The sequence below is a fragment of the Anomaloglossus baeobatrachus genome, chromosome 5 (genome assembly GCF_048569485.1).
Source record: "Anomaloglossus baeobatrachus isolate aAnoBae1 chromosome 5, aAnoBae1.hap1, whole genome shotgun sequence".
NCBI classification, from domain to species: Eukaryota; Metazoa; Chordata; class Amphibia; order Anura; family Aromobatidae; genus Anomaloglossus; species Anomaloglossus baeobatrachus.
The window spans coordinates 118189313-118206487 of NC_134357.1; the positions used below are offsets into that span (position 1 = coordinate 118189313).

The 17175-nt window shown below is 47.9% G+C and overlaps 1 protein-coding gene across 2 annotated transcripts in view; it reads left to right on the top strand.

Annotated features, from left to right (window-relative positions):
* The window catches only part of HELLS (helicase, lymphoid specific), a 95015-nt gene extending 78672 nt beyond the window's left edge, over positions 1 to 16343 (top strand). For both annotated transcript variants that reach the window (XM_075348800.1, XM_075348801.1), the window contains exons 18-22: positions 11061 to 11177; positions 12112 to 12271; positions 13568 to 13664; positions 15615 to 15691; positions 15866 to 16343. In XM_075348800.1, coding sequence (XP_075204915.1) covers positions 11061 to 11177; positions 12112 to 12271; positions 13568 to 13664; positions 15615 to 15691; positions 15866 to 15951 — 537 coding nt within the window. In that variant the 3' untranslated portion in view covers positions 15952 to 16343. The remainder of the gene's footprint in view (positions 1 to 11060; positions 11178 to 12111; positions 12272 to 13567; positions 13665 to 15614; positions 15692 to 15865) is intronic.
* Positions 16344 to 17175: the final 832 nt, after the last annotated feature.

Consider the following 17175-nt stretch of genomic DNA (forward strand, 5'->3'; position numbering starts at 1 on the left):
GAGGAGCGGATCAGGCCACCACAGGTTACGAGGAGACGCTTGCGCAGAACGCAGGAGGCAAAGGGGAAAGTGCGGTCACGAGGTTATGGGCGGCACTTGCTGATGACACTCACAGCGCCGCCCATAACCTCGTGCCCGCGCAAAGCATCACCAGCGGTCACATGTGCACACAGTGCACGGCACCGCTACAGTCGCACAGCGCATGCGCGGGACAACGGGCGCCCAGGGGCGGCGTCCTGAGGTTTGAAATTCAGCATTCGGGGGTGGCGTAAATCGGCAGGAGGAAAGTAACCGACACCAGGCAGCCCGCCCCCATGGATAATTTTCAAAATTTGCATGCGAAAAGGTAAAAGTTTATAAAGTATTTATTTATTTTGGTATAAAAGGAGCCACAAAAACTATAGGAACATTGCTAGAATGCAGCCCAGGAGCTGCAGAGGGGGAAACTTAGGTTTCTTTGTCGCTCCATTGGGAGACCCAGACAATTGGGTGTATAGGCTATGCCTCCGGAGGCCGCACAAAGTATTACACTAAAAGTGTAAAGCCCCTCCCCTTCTGCCTATACACCCCCCCGTGCTCCCACGGGCTCCTCAGTTTTTTGCTTTGTGCGAAGGAGGCAGACATGCACGCATAGCTCCACAGATTAGTCAGCAGCAGCTGCTGACTGTCGGATGGAAGAAAAGAGGGCCCTTAACAGGGCCCCCAGCATGCTCCCTTCTCACCCCACTGTGTCGGCGGTGTTGTTAAGGTTGAGGTATCCATTGCGGGTACGGAGGCTGGAGCCCACATGCTGTTTTTCCTTCCCCATCCCCCTTAGGGCTCTGGGTGAAGTGGGATCCTATCGGTCTCCAGGCACTGAGACCGTGCTCCATCCACAGCCCCTGGGGATTCTGCTGGATAAGGAGCCGAGTATCGTCAGGGACATGGCCCTGCTACTTTCAGGTACTCTGTGTCCCCGTGGGGACCGCGCACAGAAACACTCCAGCATTGCTGGGTGTGTTAGTGCGCCGGGGACCGCGGCGCTGACCGCACTTGTGCCATCACACGCTGCAGCGTGGCTGGGTGTGTAGTGTATTGGGGACTACCGCGCTGACCGCCGCTGCCATTGTTATACATGCGGCGCGGCTGGGACTGTTAGTGCGCCGGGGACATCCGCGCCGACCGCGCTTATACGGCGGCCGCGCTTATAACTATAGTCCCCGACTTCTGCGGCCTAGTCTCATTCTCTTCCCGCCCCCAGGCCTGTCAGTCAGGGGAAGGGCGGGACGCTGTACAGAATGTCAGCACTGAGGGCTGGAGCATGCTTTGCATACTCCTCCCCCCTCACTGTGCACAGTGGGGCACCAGTTTCCCGCACTTTCTAGGGCACGCCCACGGCCCCCTCCTCTCCTCAGGACGCCGGCAGCCATTCCTGTCAGCTCCTCCGACGCTGCAGAGGGGGACAAACCCTGGGAGACACAGACACGGTCTCTGGTGGCCTCATAACCGCTTTAGGCGGCTGGTAAGCAGCACCTATGGTGCTAGCCCCATGGTGCTGTAGTGTATTGATACATTATTTGTGTATAGTATATATTTTACACTGTATGAGCACAGTTCATTCTGGCTATATACCCTATTGTGTTACTCAGGGAAAACAATAGCATGGCGCCCACAAAAGGCAGGGGTGCCAAAAACACAGGCTTATTATGCTGCCTGCGCTGCTTGTACGACCCCGCTGCCGGCAGGTTCCATTGACCCTCATCGTGTGCAATGTTGGGCCCCTGTGACACTTCTTCAGCCAGGGCCTCTGCTAAGAGGGGCCCAGGGGGAGCCACCTGTTGACACTGTCCTAGTGACGGGGACGGAGTTTGCAAAACTCTCTGAGACTATGGCTAAGATACTAGAAGCCTTGCAGTCCAGGCCGGTATCTCAGCACAGGGACTCTGTTAAATCATTGTTCCCTGGCCCCCCTCAGTTGGACCAACAATGTCCTCCCGGGGTATCTCATACATCCCAGGCTGAGGGTTCTGACACAGACCCCAGCCCCAGACCGACTAAGCGAGCTCGCTTAGAATTTCCCTCGACATCATATTGTTCAGGGTCTCAGCGGGGGGAATCTCTGGTTGATGATGCGGAGACAACTGATCAGGATTCTGATCCTGAGGGAGCTCTCAATCTTAATACTCCAGACGGGGACGCCATAGTGAACGATCTTATTGCGTCCATCGATCAAACGCTGGATATTTCTCCCTCAGCTCCTCCGGCGGAGGAGTCAGCTTCTCATACACCGAGTATGTTTCTAGACCACTCTGATTTCAGAGAGGCAGTCCAGAATCATCATGCTTGTCCAGATAAGCGTTTTTTCTGAGCGCCTTAAGGATACACGTTATCCTTTTCCCCCTGACGTGGTTAAAGGTTGGACTCAATGTCCCACAGTGGATCCTCCAATCTCCAGACTGGCGGCTAGATCCATACTTGCAGTGGAAAATGGGGCCTCGCTCAAAGATGCCACTGACAGGCAGATGGAGCTCTGGTTGAAATCCATCTATGAAGCTATCGGAGCTTCTTTTGCCCCAGCTTTCGCAGCCGTATGGGCGCTACAAGCTATCTCAGCAGGTCAAGCGCAAATTGAAGCAGCCACATGCACGGCCGCGCCACAAGTGGCATCCATTACCACCCAGACCTCGGCAATTGCGTCTTACGCTATTAAGGCTGTCCTGGACTCTGCGAGCCGTACGGCGGCTGCCAATTCGGTGGTACTCCGCAGGGCCTTGTGGCTACGGGAATGGAAGGCAGATTCTGCTTCCAAAAAAGCTCTTAACCAGTTTGCCAATTTCTGTCGACAGGCTGTTTGGCGAGCGTCTGGATGAAATCATCACACAATCCAAGGGAAAGGATACATCCTTACCCCAGCCCAAACAGAACATACCCCAACAGAGGAGAGGGCAGTCGAGGTTTCGGTCCTTTCAGGGCGCGGGCAGGTCCCAATTCTCCTCGTCCAAAAGGTCTCAAAGAACAAAGGAACTCTGATGCATGGCGGTCTAAGTCACGTCCTTAAAAGGCCACCGGAGGCGCCGCTAACAAAGCGGCTTCCTCATGACTTTCGACCTCCTCTAGTAGCATCCTCGGTCGGTGGCAGGCTCTCCCGCTTTTGCGACACCTGGCTGCCACAAATAAAAGACCGCTGGGTGAGAGACATTCTGTCTCACGGTTACAAGATAGAGTTCACCTCTCGTCCCCCGACTCGATTCTTCAGGTCATCCCCGCCTCCCTAGCGAGCCGAGGCTCTTCTGCAGGCGATGCGCACTCTGAAGGCAGAAGGAGTGGTGATCCCGGTTCCTCTTCAGCAACAGAGCCACGGTTTTTACTCCAACTTGTTTGTGGTCCCAAAGGAGGACGGGTCTTTCCGCCCGGTCCTGGACCCGAAACTGCTCAACAAACATGTAAAAAACCAGACGGTTCAGGATGGAATACCTCCGCTCCGTCATCGCCTCAATGTCCCAAGGAGATTTCCTTGCATCGATCGATATCAAAGATTCTTATCTCCACGTACCGATTGCTCCAGAGCACCAGCGCTTCTTGCGCTTCGCCATAGGAAACGAACACCTGCAAGTCGTGGCAACAGCCCCACGGGTTTTTACCAAGGTTATGGCTACTGTAGTAGCGCTCCTACACTCGCAGGGTCACTTGGTGATCCCGTACTTGGATTGCTGATCAAGGCACCCTCTCAAGAGGCATGCCAACGCAGCCTCGACGCTTCCCTGGAGACTCTCCAGGGTTTCGGGTGGATCATCAATTTTCCAAAGTCAAATCTGACACCGGCCCAATCGCTCACATACCTTGGCATGGAGTTTCATACCCTCTCAGCGATAGTGAAGCTTCCGCTGATCAAGCAGCGGTCACTACAGACAGGGATACAATCTCTCCTTCAAGGCCAGTCACACCCCTTGAGGCGCCTCATGCACTTCCTGGGGAAGATGGTGGCAGCAATGGAGGCAGTCCCTTTCGCGCAGTTTCACCTGCGTCCTCTTCAATGGGACATCCTACGCAAATGGGACAGGAAGCAGACGTCCCTCGACAGGACCGTCTCCCTCTCTCAGGCGACCAAAGCTTCCCTTCGGTGGTGGCTTCTTCCCACTTCATTATCGAAGGGGAAATCCTTCCTACCCCCATCCTGGGAAGTAGTCACGACGGACGCGAGTCGGTCAGGGTGGGGAGCGGTTTTTCTCCACCACAGGGCTCAGGGTACGTGGACCCAGCAAGAGTCCTCGCTTCAGATCAACGTTCTGGAAATACGGGCAGTGTATCTTGCCCAGAAAGCGTTCCAGCAGCGGCTGGAGGGCAAGCAGATCCGAATTCAGTCGGACAATCCCACAGCGGTGGCATACATCAACCACCAAGGCGGCACACGCAGCCGGCAAGCCTTCCAGGAAGTCCGGCGGATTTTGATGTGGGTGGAAGCCACGGCATCCACCATATCCGCAGTTCACATCCCAGGCGTGGGAAACTGGGAAGCAGATTATCTCAGTTGCCAGGGCATGGACGCAGGGGAATGGTCCCTTCACCCGGACGTGTTTCAGGAGATCTGTTGCTGCTGGGGGCTGCCGGACGTCGACCTCATGGCGTCCCGGCACAACAACAAGGTACCAATGTTCATGGCACGGTCTCAATATCCCAGAGCTCTGGCGGCAGACGCCTTAGTTCAGGATTGGTCGCAGTTTCAGCTCCCTTATGTGTTTCCTCCGCTGGCACTGTTGCCCAGAGTGTTACGCAAGATCAGGACCGACTGCCGCCGCGTCATCCTCGTCGCTCCAGACTGGCCAAGGAGGTCGTGGGACCCGGATCTGTGGCATCTCACGGTCGGCCAACCGTGGACACTACCAGACCGAACAGACTTGCTATCTCGAGGGCCGTTTTTTCCATCTGAATTCTGCGGCCCTCAACCTGACTGTGTGGCCATTGAGTCCTGGACCCTAGCGTCTTCAGGGTTATCTCAAGACGTCATTGCCACTATGAGACAGGCTAGGAAACCAACGTCCGCCAAGAACTATCACTGGACGTGAAGAATTTTTTCTGTCATGGTGCTCTGTTCAGGGTTTTTCTCCCTGGCCATTTGCATTACCTACTTTTCTGTCCTTCCTTCAATCTGGACTGGAAAAGGGTTTGTCGCTCGGCTCCCTTAAGGGACAAGTCTCAGCGCTCTCTGTGTTTTTCCAGAAGCGCCTAGCCAGGCTTCCACAGGTACGCACGTTCCTGCAGGGGGTTGGTCACATCGTTCCACCTTACAAGCGGCCGTTAGAACCCTGGGATCTAAACAGGGTTCTGATGGTTCTTCAGAAACCACCATTCGAGCCAATGAGAGATATTTCCCTCTCACGACTTTCGCAGAAAGTGGTTTTTCTAGTAGCAGTCACTTCTCTTCGGAGAGTGTCTGAGCTAGCAGCATTGTCGCGCAAAGCCCCTTTCCTGGTGTTTCACCAGGACAAGGTGGTTCTACGTCCGGTTCCGGATTTTATCCCTAAGGTGTATCCTCCTTTCATCTCAATCAGGATATTTCCTTACCTTCTCTTTATCCTCATCCAGTTAACCAATGTGAAAAGGATTTGCACTTGTTAGATCTGGTGAGAGCACTCAGACTCTACATTTCTCGTACGGCGCCCCTGCGCCGCTCGGATGCACTCTTTGTCCTTGTCGCTGGCCAGCGTAAAGGATCACAGGCTTCCAAATCAACCCTGGCTCGGTTGATCAAGGAGCCAATTATCGAAGCTTACCGTTCGGCTGGGCTTCCGGTTCCCTCAGGGCTGAAGGCCCATTCTACCAGAGCCGTGGGTGCGTCCTGGGCTTTGAGGCACCAGGCTACGGCTCAGCAGGTGTGTCAGGCGGCTACCTGGTCGAGCCTGCACACTTTCACGAAGCACTATCAGGTGCATACCTATGCTTCGGCGGATGCCAGCCTAGGTAGACTAGTCCTTCAGGCGGCGGTTGCCCACCTGTTGGAAAGGGCCGTTTTACGGCTCTCTTACGAGGTATTATTTTACCCACCCAGGGACTGCTTTTGGACGTCCCAATTGTCTGGGTCTCCCAATAGAGCGACAAAGAAGGGAATTTTGTTTACTTACCGTAAATTCCTTTTCTTCTAGCTCTAATTGGGAGACCCAGCACCCGCCCCTGTTTTTTTGTGTACACATGTTGTTCATGTTGAATGGTTTCAGTTCTCTGATATCCCTTCGGATTGAAGTTACGTTAAACCAGTTTATAATTCTTTTTCCTCCTTCTTGCTTTTGCACCAAAACTGAGGAGCCCGTGGGAGCACGGGAGGTGTATAGGCAGAAGGGGAGGGGCTTAACACTTTTGAGTGTAATACTTTGTGCGGCCTCCGGAGGCATAGCCTATACACCCAATTGTCTGGGTCTCCCAATTAGAGCTAGAAGAAAAGGAATTTACGGTAAGTAAACAAAATTCCCTTCTTTTGACTATATACCCTCCTGGGTTGCTCAGGGGAGACAACAGCATGGCGCCCACAAGAAGCAGGGGTGCCAAAACACAGGCTTACTATGCTGCCTGCGCCGCATGTACGGCTTCACTACCGGCAGGTTCCACTGACCCTCATTGTGTGCACTGCTCGGCCCCTGTGGCACTTACTCAGCCGGAGCCTCTGCTAAGGGTGGCCCAGGGGGAACCACCTGCTAACACTGTCCAGGTGACAGGGACGGAGTTTACAGTTTTTACTGAAAGGCTTTCTGAGACTATGGCTAAGATACTAGAAGCTTTGCAGTCCAGACCGGTATCTCAGACCATGGGCACTGTGGAATCATTGCCCCCTGGTTCCCCTCAGTTGGAACAACCATGTCCTCCCGGGGTGTCTCAAAGATGGGGCTTCACTCAAGGATGCCACTGACAGACAGATGGAGCTCTGGTTGAAATCCATCTATGAAGCTATCGGCGCGTCTTTTGCTCCAGCATTCGCAGCCGTATGGGCACTCCAAGCTATCTCAGCGGGTCAAGCGCAAATTGACGCACTCACACGTACGTCTGCGCCGCAAGTGGCTTCCATAACATCTCAAACGTCGGCATTTGCGTCCTACGCTATTAATGCTGTCCTGGACTCTGCGAGCCGTACGGCGGTTGCAGCCGACAATTCGGTGGCAATACGCAGGGCCTTGTGGCTACGGGAATGGAAGGCAGATTCGGCTTCCAAAAAGTGCTTAACCGGTTTGCCATTTTCTGGCGACCGTTTGTTTGGTGAGAGATTGGATGAAATCATCAAGCAATCCAAGGGAAAGGAAACATCCTTACCCCAGGCCAAACCAAACTTACCCCAACAGAGGAGGGGACAGTCGAGGTTTCGGTCCTTTCGGGGTGCGGGCAGGTCCCAATTCTCCTCGTCCAAAAGGCCTCAGAAGGATCAGAGGAACTCCGATTCATGGCGGTCTAAGTCACGCCCTAAAAAGACCGCCGGAGGTGCCGCTACCAAGGCGGCTTCCTCATGACTTACGGCCACTTCACACCGCATCCTCGGTCGGTGGCAGGCTCTCCCGCTTTTGCGACACCTGGCTGCCACAGGTAAAAGACCGTTGGGTGAGAGACATTCTGTCTCACGGTTACAGGATAGAGTTCAGCTCTCATCCTCCGACTCGATTCTTCAGGACATCTCCGCCTCCCGAGCGAGCCGATGCTCTTCTGCAGGCGCTGGGCACTCTGAAGGCAGAAGGAGTGGTGGTCCCTGTTCCTCTTCAGCAACAGGGTCACGGTTTTTACTCCAACCGGTTTGTGGTTCCAAAGAAGGACGGGTCTTTCCGTCCTGTCCTGGACCTAAAACTGCTCAACAAACACGTAAAGACCAGGCGGTTCCGGATGGAATCCCTCCTCCGTCATCGCCTCAATGTCTCAAGGAGATTTCCTTGCATCGATCGATATCAAAGATGCTTATCTCCGCGTTCCGATTGCTCCAGAGCATCAGCACTTTCTGCGCTTCGCCATAGGAGACTAACACCTTCAGTTCGTGGCACTGCCCTTCGGCCTGGCGACAGCCCCACGGGTTTTCACCAAGGTCATGGCTACAGTAGTCGCGGTCCTCCACTCTCATGGTCACTCGGTGATCCCTTACTTAGACGATCTGCTGGTCAAGGCTCCCTCTCAAGAGGCATGCCAGCACAGCCTCACCGCTACTCTGGAGACTCTCCAGAGTTTCGGGTGGATCATCAATTTTCCAAAGTCAAATCTGACACCGGCCCAATCGCTGACGTATCTTGGCATGGAGTTTCATACCCTCTCAGCGATAGTGAAGCTTCCGCTGAACAAGCAGCGTTCACTACAGACGGGGGTGCAATCTCTCCTTCAAGGTCAGTCACACCCCTTGAGGCGCCTCATGCACTTCCTGGGGAAGATGGTGGCAGCAATGGAGGCAGTTCCTTTCGCGCAGTTTCACCTGCGTCCTCTTCAATGGGACATCCTACGCAAATGGGACAGGAAGCCGACGTCCCTCGACAGGAACGTCTCCCTCTCTCAGGCAACCAAAGCTTCCCTTCGGTGGTGGCTTCTTCCCACTTCATTATCGAAGGGGAAATCCTTCCTACCCCCATCCTGGGCGGTGGTCACGACGGACGCGAGTCTGTCAGGGTGGGGAGCAGTTTTTCTCCACCACAGGGCTCAGGGTACGTGGACCCAGCAAGAGTCCTCACTTCAGATCAATGTTCTGGAGATCAGGGCAGTGTATCTTGCCCTAAAAGCGTTCCAGCAGTGGCTGGAAGGCAAGCAGATCCGAATTCAGTCGGACAACTCCACAGCGGTGGCTTACATCAACCACCAAGGAGGAACACGCAGTCGGCAAGCCTTCCAGGAAGTCCGGCGGATTTTGATGTGGGTGGAAGCCACGGTCTCCACCATCTCCGCAGTTCACATCCCAGGCGTGGAAAACTGGGAAGCAGATTATCTCAGTCGCCAGGGCATGGACGCAGGGGAATGGTCCCTTCACCCGGACGTGTTTCAGGAGATCTGTTGCCGCTGGGGGATGCCGGACGTCGACCTAATGGCGTCCCGGCAAAACAACAAGGTCACGGCATTCATGGCACGTTCTCACGATCACAGAGCTCTGGCGGCAGACGCCTTAGTTCAAGATTGGTCGCAGTTTCAGCTCCCTTATGTGTTTCCTCCGCTGGCACTGTTGCCCAGAGTGTTACGCAAGATCAGGGCCGACTGCCGCCGCGCCATCCTCGTCGCTCCAGACTGGCCGAGGAGGTCGTGGTACCCGGATCTGTGGCATCTCACGGTCGGCCAACCGTGGGCACTACCAGACCGACCAGACTTGCTGTCTCAAGGGCCGTTTTTCTATCTGAATTCTGCGGCCCTCAACCTGACTGTGTGGCCATTGAGTCCTGGATCCTAGCGTCTTCAGGATTATCCCAGGAGGTCATTGCCACTATGAGACAGGCTAGGAAACCAACGTCCGCCAGGATCTACCACAGGACGTGGAAAATATTCCTGTCATGGTGCTCTGCTCGGGGTTTTTCTCCCTGGCCATTTGCCTTGCCCACTTTCCTGTCCTCTTCAGTCCGGATTGGAAAAGGGTTTGTCACTCGGCTCCCTTAAGGGCGCTCTGTGTTTTTTCAGAAGCGCCTGGCCAGACTTCCACAGGTACGCACGTTCCTGCAGGGGGTTTGTCACATCGTTCCTCCTTACAAACGTCCGTTGGAACCCTGGGATCTGAACAGGGTGCTGATGGTTCTTCAGAAACCACCGTTCGAGCCAATGAGGGATATTTCTCTCGCACGCCTTTCGCAGAAAGTGGTTTTCCTAGTAGCAGTCACTTCACTTCGGAGAGTGTCTGAGCTGGCAGCTCTGTCATGCAAAGCCCCCTTCCTGGTGTTTCACCAGGACAAGGTGGTTCTGCGTCCGGTTCCGGAATTTCTCCCTAAGGTGGTATCCCCCTTTCATCTCAATCAGGATATCTCCTTACCCTCTTTTTGTCCTCATCCAGTTCACCAATGTGAAAAGGATTTGCACTTGTTAGATCTGGTGAGAGCACTCAGGCTCTACATTTCTCGTACGGCGCCCCTGCGCCGCTCGGATGCACTCTTTGTCCTTGTCGCTGGCCAGCGTAAAGGGTCACAGGCTTCCAAATCAACCCTGGCTCGGTGGATCAAGGAACCAATTCTCGAAGCTTACCGTTCTGCTGGGCTTCCGGTTCCCTCAGGGCTGAAGGCCCATTCTACCAGAGCCGTGGGTGCGTCCTGGGCTTTGAGGCACCAGGCTACGGCTCAGCAGGTGTGTCAGGCGGCTACCTGGTTGAGCCTGCACACTTTCACGAAACACTATCAGGTGCATACCTATGCTTCGGCAGATGCCAGCCTAGGTAGGCGAGTCCTTCAGGCGGCGGTTGCCCACCTGTAGGACGGAGCCGTTTCGGCTCTATTATGAGGTATTATTTACCCACCCAGGGACTGCTTTTGGACGTCCCAATTGTCTGGGTCTCCCAATGGAGCGACAAAGAAGGGAATTTTGTTTACTTACCGTAAATTCCTTTTCTTCTAGCTCCAATTGGGAGACCCAGCACCCGCCCCTGTTTTTTTGTGTACACATGTTGTTCATGTTGAATGGTTTCAGTTCTCCGATATTCCTTCGGATTGAATTTACTTTAAACCAGTTTATAATTTTTTTCCTCCTTCTTGCTTTTGCACCAAAACTGAGGAGCCCGTGGGAGCACGGGGGGTGTATAGGCAGAAGGGGAGGGGCTTTACACTTTTAGTGTAATACTTTGTGCGGCCTCCGGAGGCATAGCCTATACACCCAATTGTCTGGGTCTCCCAATTGGAGCTAGAAGAAAAGGAATTTACGGTAAGTAAACAAAATTCCTTTCTTACAGGTAAATTTCTGATGACCGGTTCCCTTTAACATTTGGAGGCTGAAATCGTTCCCTGCTTTGTACACATTTGCACTTTTTTTTTTTTTCTCCCTTACAGATGAGGCTCATGTGCATTTCCTCACATGTATGTGGGAAGATGGCTTTCTGCACTGCACAAAGTATTGGCATACGTCTTTGCTTTGACATTGAGCACTGCAATTTTTTTTTATTTGTTTTGCAGATGAGACAATTTAACACAGACCCTGATGTTTTCATTTTCCTGGTCAGCACCCGTGCGGGAGGACTGGGCATCAATCTAACTGCAGCAGACACTGTGATCATTTATGACAGTGATTGGGTAAGTTAATTTGGTTGCATAAAGATGCCTTGTGAATAACGCACACTGCAAATGGGAAAACGTTTGCATGCTTTTGAACCCAAATTATAAAGTGTGTGTTGAAAGTATAATCTTAAACTGGTATCCTTGGGTAAAGTTAATTTATCTAGCGTGGTAGGTGAACACGCAAAGAATTTATACATTATTTTTAATCTAAGACCAGCCAAGCAAAAGTTGTATGAATAGAACTGAAACACAAGCAGGTAAATGAGTATATATTAAAATGCTTGATAACTTTAAAATTTCATGCAAGGAAACAAAAAATGGCAGAATAAAAAGTGAGTCATGGAAAGACATATTGGGAATAATGGGGAGGCAATTGGAAATATAACCATTACTTGTTAACTTTAATATTAATCTGCAAGTGCTGTTTACATTAAAAAAAGCATAAAACAGTTACATTAAAAAAAAGTTTACATTAAAAAAGCATAAGTTATGTGACACGCCTACCTACTAAAAGGGAACCTGTAGAAAATGCTATTAACCTCCAGATACGCTGGGCAGGATTCAAACACTATCAACCCCATATCTGCAGGTTGTGTTTTACAGGTGACTGACTAGGTCCTTGTAAACCACCCAAAATAATGGTATCCTGCCATTGATAGTTTTCAACTGTTTAATCGTAGCCATTAAACATTTCTAGTTCTTTACTTGACAGGCTTGAAAATTGTGATGTGGTCTGTGTTGCGTCAGCTTTTGGGGTGTCTGTCTTAGAAAAGAGTTGCCCAAACAAATTGAGCCAAAAGCTGGTGTACACACTGGAAGCCACATTTATTACAATTTTCAAGCCGGTTTTTAAGGTTTTGGGGTTTTTTGTTTTTGTGAATGCATTCACGTACAAGTACACTTTCACTTTTTGCAATTTATTTAGTCTTCCATTTTCCAATATTTCTAGAATCCACAAGCGGACTTGCAGGCTCAGGACAGATGTCACAGGATTGGTCAAACCAGGCCAGTTGTTGTCTACCGGCTGGTGACTGCTAATACCATTGATCAAAAAATTGTTGAAAGAGCTGCTGCGAAACGAAAACTAGAAAAACTGGTGATACACAAAAGTATGTGATTCAATAGTCTGCTTAACTATGCAATTTTTTTTTTTTTTTTTTTTTACCTCCATGGTTTGGTCTGATTTTTAGTTTTGTTTAGTAGAAATAATTTAAAAAAAAAAACGTAACCGTGGCATAACGTATATGTAAATCTGCATGTGGAGAGTGCTCAGGGGCAGAACTTTCACATGTGGGTAAATGCCAACTACCGGGCGGTGCAGAGCTCAGACTGCTGCCGTCAACCACTTCTTAAATTCTAAAAGTGACATTTAAAAGAAGTAGTTGACTCTGTGCCGCCCCCCCCCCTCCACCGCCTTCATCAACCCTCTGTGACATACTGATGGGGTTGTCTTGGCAGCCAGGGTCTTGCCTAAAGGGGTTGTTGGCACAGAATGACTGACCAAGACCAAGCAAAGTACAGGCGCTCATGCATAATGTTGAGATTGCTCATTTAAATACACCTTCCCTTCTGCTTGTTTTCCATCTATCGCCACCCTTTTCTGCTCTGAAGCCAGAGCCATCAATCGGAGGGGAGAGTTGAGACAGATGGGAAAACTGCACAGAATGACTATCCTTGCTTCCATGAAGGTTGGAACAAAGCCCCTTTAAGCCCCTCCCCGCTCCATCGCTGCAATCTTGCTTCATAGGACCTCAGTTTGCAGTATATTAATGGTTGCATAAATAGTGTAAAGTTAGATTTGCTCTGATCGTCAAATCGCTTCAGGGGCTAAACAAAGTTTTGAATACAACACCTCCCACCCCCTCCAATTAAAAAAAAAAAAAAAAAAAAAAAAAAAGTCATGTCCTTAAGTCCGGTCTTTCAGATTGTAAAATTTAACCCGTGCCATAAGGAGGAGAAAAATTGCATCACAGAATTTGTCATATAGATGGATAACAATCGTGTAGTAAACAAAAGCCAGAAAAGCGTGTTTGGGTTTTTTGTTATGGAGGGCTGGTGGTCTAAATTGTATTTTACAATGAACACTGAAAACTACAGTTCGACCCACATAATCATTCCCTCATATGGCTATATTGGAGCAGAAAGATATGGCTCTTTAAAGAAATAGAAGGGGAAAAATGCAAACTTAGAAACACTGCAAATAAGGGGTCAATGACAAAGCATAGGGGGAAGGTGGAGAGACTTCTGTACAAATCATGGATCAGATTAAGGCAAAGCCAGCTATTTCCAATATGACTTATCATGGCTTGTAGACTCTACGCAACAATACGAGTAGTGACTCTTCTAATTTGCAAATACACGTTCTTTCTAGATCATGAACATGCTTATTTTTATTTTTGATATAGATAAATTCAAAGGTGGTCAGATGGGGATTAATCAGTCAAGAAACTGTTTGGATCCTAAAGAGTTGCTTGATTTACTTCAGTCCCGGGATCACGAACGGTAGGTATCTACAGATTACTTTTGCTTCTGATTCATCCCTTTCTAACATCAGACTTGAAAGGATTTGTTATATGCCATAAACCACTTAACTTCCTTATTCTCTTCATTTAGACTTTCTTTTAAAATAAAATCTTTTTATAGCTGCCAACACCTTAACAAATGTTCTGGAGACATGATTTTGTAGTACTACTTATGCATGTGCACCACCTCTTCTGAAGCATTTCATGCTTTTTACTTTGGTGCAAGTAAAAAAAAATGCAGAAGAAAGCTATCTGCAAATATTTCAGGATGTCTATTTATGCAATGCATAAAGTTAGTACATAATTTGTAGTGCATATTGCAATGGGTTACATGTGAATTGCAAAGCTTTTATGCAGCGTTCAATCAAAATTTTCAAATGGTTTCTTAAAATTATGTAACTTGGCTGACTTTAAGAAATGTTAAACTGAGTTCCAATGGTGCAAAAATGTTAACATGTGAAAATCAGCTGTAATTTCCATTCATTTCACCTGCATTACATTTTATTAAAAATTATTTATCTGCAGCACTAAAGGGGTTGTCCCACAGTCTACATTTTAATAGATCTTTTAACTGTGCCACAATATCAAATTTCTCCCAGAAAATGATTGCAGTTGCACATGTTTTGTGCCATACAAAAGAAATAAACATGAGTATATTGGAAGATTAACACAATAAAAAGGCAAATTGTCTATAATTTCACACCCCAAAAATGGTCCATATTTACAAAATTCTGGGTAAACTGTTTCAAGCATGTGATGCACATTCAAACTTCCCTGTGGCGAGTAACTGGTGTGGGCAATATGAAAATCACACCTGAAACTAGATAAGATGTTGACTCCATCTTTGCATTCTGTGCCCCTCACTAAGCATGGAGAACAGAAAAAGGGGAGAAACTGTCAACCTTGAAAACCAAAATTGTTTAAAAAAAAGTCATCTCCAGAAATCTTGGTGATAATGTTGTGCACCAGGGGACAAAATGATGAGGCAGTTTACAACCCATGACACAGTAGCTAATCTCTGTGGACTGCACAGAAATATTGATAAAAGGTTGCAATGCGTGATGGTGGAAATGCAGCCTTAAGTTCCAAAGAGATTCAAGCTGTCCTGCTGCAGGCTCAGGGTGAATAGGTGTTAGTGTGAACAATCGACATTTTGAATGAAATCCAGAGACCCAGGAGGACCCAAATAGTGACAAACACAAAGCTAGATGCAGTTTACCTAAAAGCTCTATCTTTATCTCCTGTTCACAAGACCTTCCCAGAAGGATTTTGGTAAAACACCTCATTCTATTTACTGTAAACGGAATGATGCCTACAAAGAAAAGAACAGTCCCTACTGTAAAGTATGGTGGAGGTTACAAGAGTTTTTGCTACCTCTGGCACTGGCTGCTTTGCTGTGAAAGGTATCGTGAAATCTGAAGATTACCAAAGGATTTTGGGTCGTAATGTAGTGGCTTGTGTAAGAAAGCTGGGAATGTGTCCTAGGTCACAGGTCTTCATACAGGACAACTACCCCAAACAAACTTCAAGAAGTGTCCAGAAATGGATGGAAACAAATCTCTGGAGAGTTCTGAGTGGCAGCAAGGAGTCTGGATCTAAATGCCATTGAACACCTGGAGAGATCTTTAATTGAAAGCTCCTCAGCCAGAGCTGTAGGTGCAGTGCCTGGCTCCTCCAATTCTAGCTATTGCTTAACTAATTTCTTCAAACGAAATTCTGCACAGTTAGGATTTAATAATGCTTAACATACATGCTATAGGGGTTTAATATCCTGAACAGTTTCACTGATTGAATTTGTGACAAAGTAACTTCCAGCACAGACTTGGGTTTGGCCTAACCTACTCCTTATTGATTAAATTTAACCCACAAATTATAAGGTTGTAACTTTTTTTTTTTTTTGTTTTTTTTTTTCCCTGCTTTCCTTATACAGAGAAGTGAAGGGGTCAAATGGAAAAGTCATTAGTGACAAAGACCTAGAGCTTTTGCTGGACAGGAGTGATCTTGTCGGTAAGTTATTTATCTCTGACTCATAGGACATAGTTGGCTACAATGCAATGCAGTATATGTTCGCCAGATACGTTGGATTCTGCAAGGTGTGCAGTGTTTTAGCTCAATAGTTTAATTGGAAAATAGGACGCCCATATATTAAACATTGTGGTTTTTTTGTTTTTTTCTTTGTAGCACAAATGACAATGAAAACCCCAGCACCTAAAGCGAAGAGTGGTCTATTTTCTGTAGTTGAAAACCAAGATGACATTGAAGTGTAATTCTTGCTTTAGATTTCGCTTAAAGGCTTTAAAATTTTGAAAATGTTTAATTGGTTGTAAAATATTTTTCTATGCACTTTTTAATCAAACTTCCCGTGGAAGTTTTTTGGTTGTCTGTTTGTAGTTTTATATATTGTCAATAAATAAAACCTTTGTACTAATACTTGGCTTCATACATGGCCACAGGGCTTTTATATACATTCTAAAGTACAGAATGGATTTTTTTTGTTGTTGTTGTTGTTAAACACTTAATTTCCTACACACTTGAAAAGGGGATAGTTTCTGTTTACCATGTGTATTAAAAAAAATCACAGGTGCCTATAGATTCCTTTTTTTTTTTTTTTCCCCTCCCCCCACAAAGGTTTTATAAATAAACAAGTTTATCAAAACAATTTAAAGTGTTTGAGATTTTATTTTAAAACACCATATTTTTCAGATTAGAAGACACACACTTTTCCTCCAAAAACATTGAGAGGAAAATAAGGGGTTGCATCTTAATCTGAACATAGCTCACCAGGAGGTGGAGAATTGGTGCAGGGGGCAGTCTGTGTGGCTGAAGTGGGGGGGGGGGGGGGGCTTTTATTTCTAAATTTGGGGTGAGTTATAATCTGGTGTCTTTATAAAGCGAAAAATAGTGTACTGTGGTGACTGAAATATATTTTTCATTGCTATTGTTACATCAGCTTGTTTAAAAAAATAAATAGAACATATATAATGTACTATAGGATCTATATATGAATAGCTCAAACTCTGGAAAACTCAGTCATAAAACAAATTTCATTGAAACTATGCAATCTTCACTTATAAGACACAACCAAAGTCCTTTGATCCCTATCCTGTGCAAGAAAAGTTGGTGCTATTGTGATGGCTGAAGGAGAACCAAGAAGTATAAATTCCAACATATGAGTGCCTCTTGGACCTAATAGGACCAGGGAGGGGAAAGGGTTCAGAAAAACATTTGAGGTGGGAAATCTCGAGGAATAACCTGCTTATTGTGTTATATTCCATACAAAAACAATTGTAAAATTATCAAACTGCAAATCAATATTATCCTTGACCATAATCGATTCATAGATATTAAGTATATACCGTGAATGATAAAAAAAATAAACATTTATATTGTATCAGTACATTTATAACAAATCATTCTTAAAATTCATCCCAGAAGGGAATTTCTTTGTCGCTCCATTGGGAGACCCAGACAATTGGGTGTATAGCTACTGC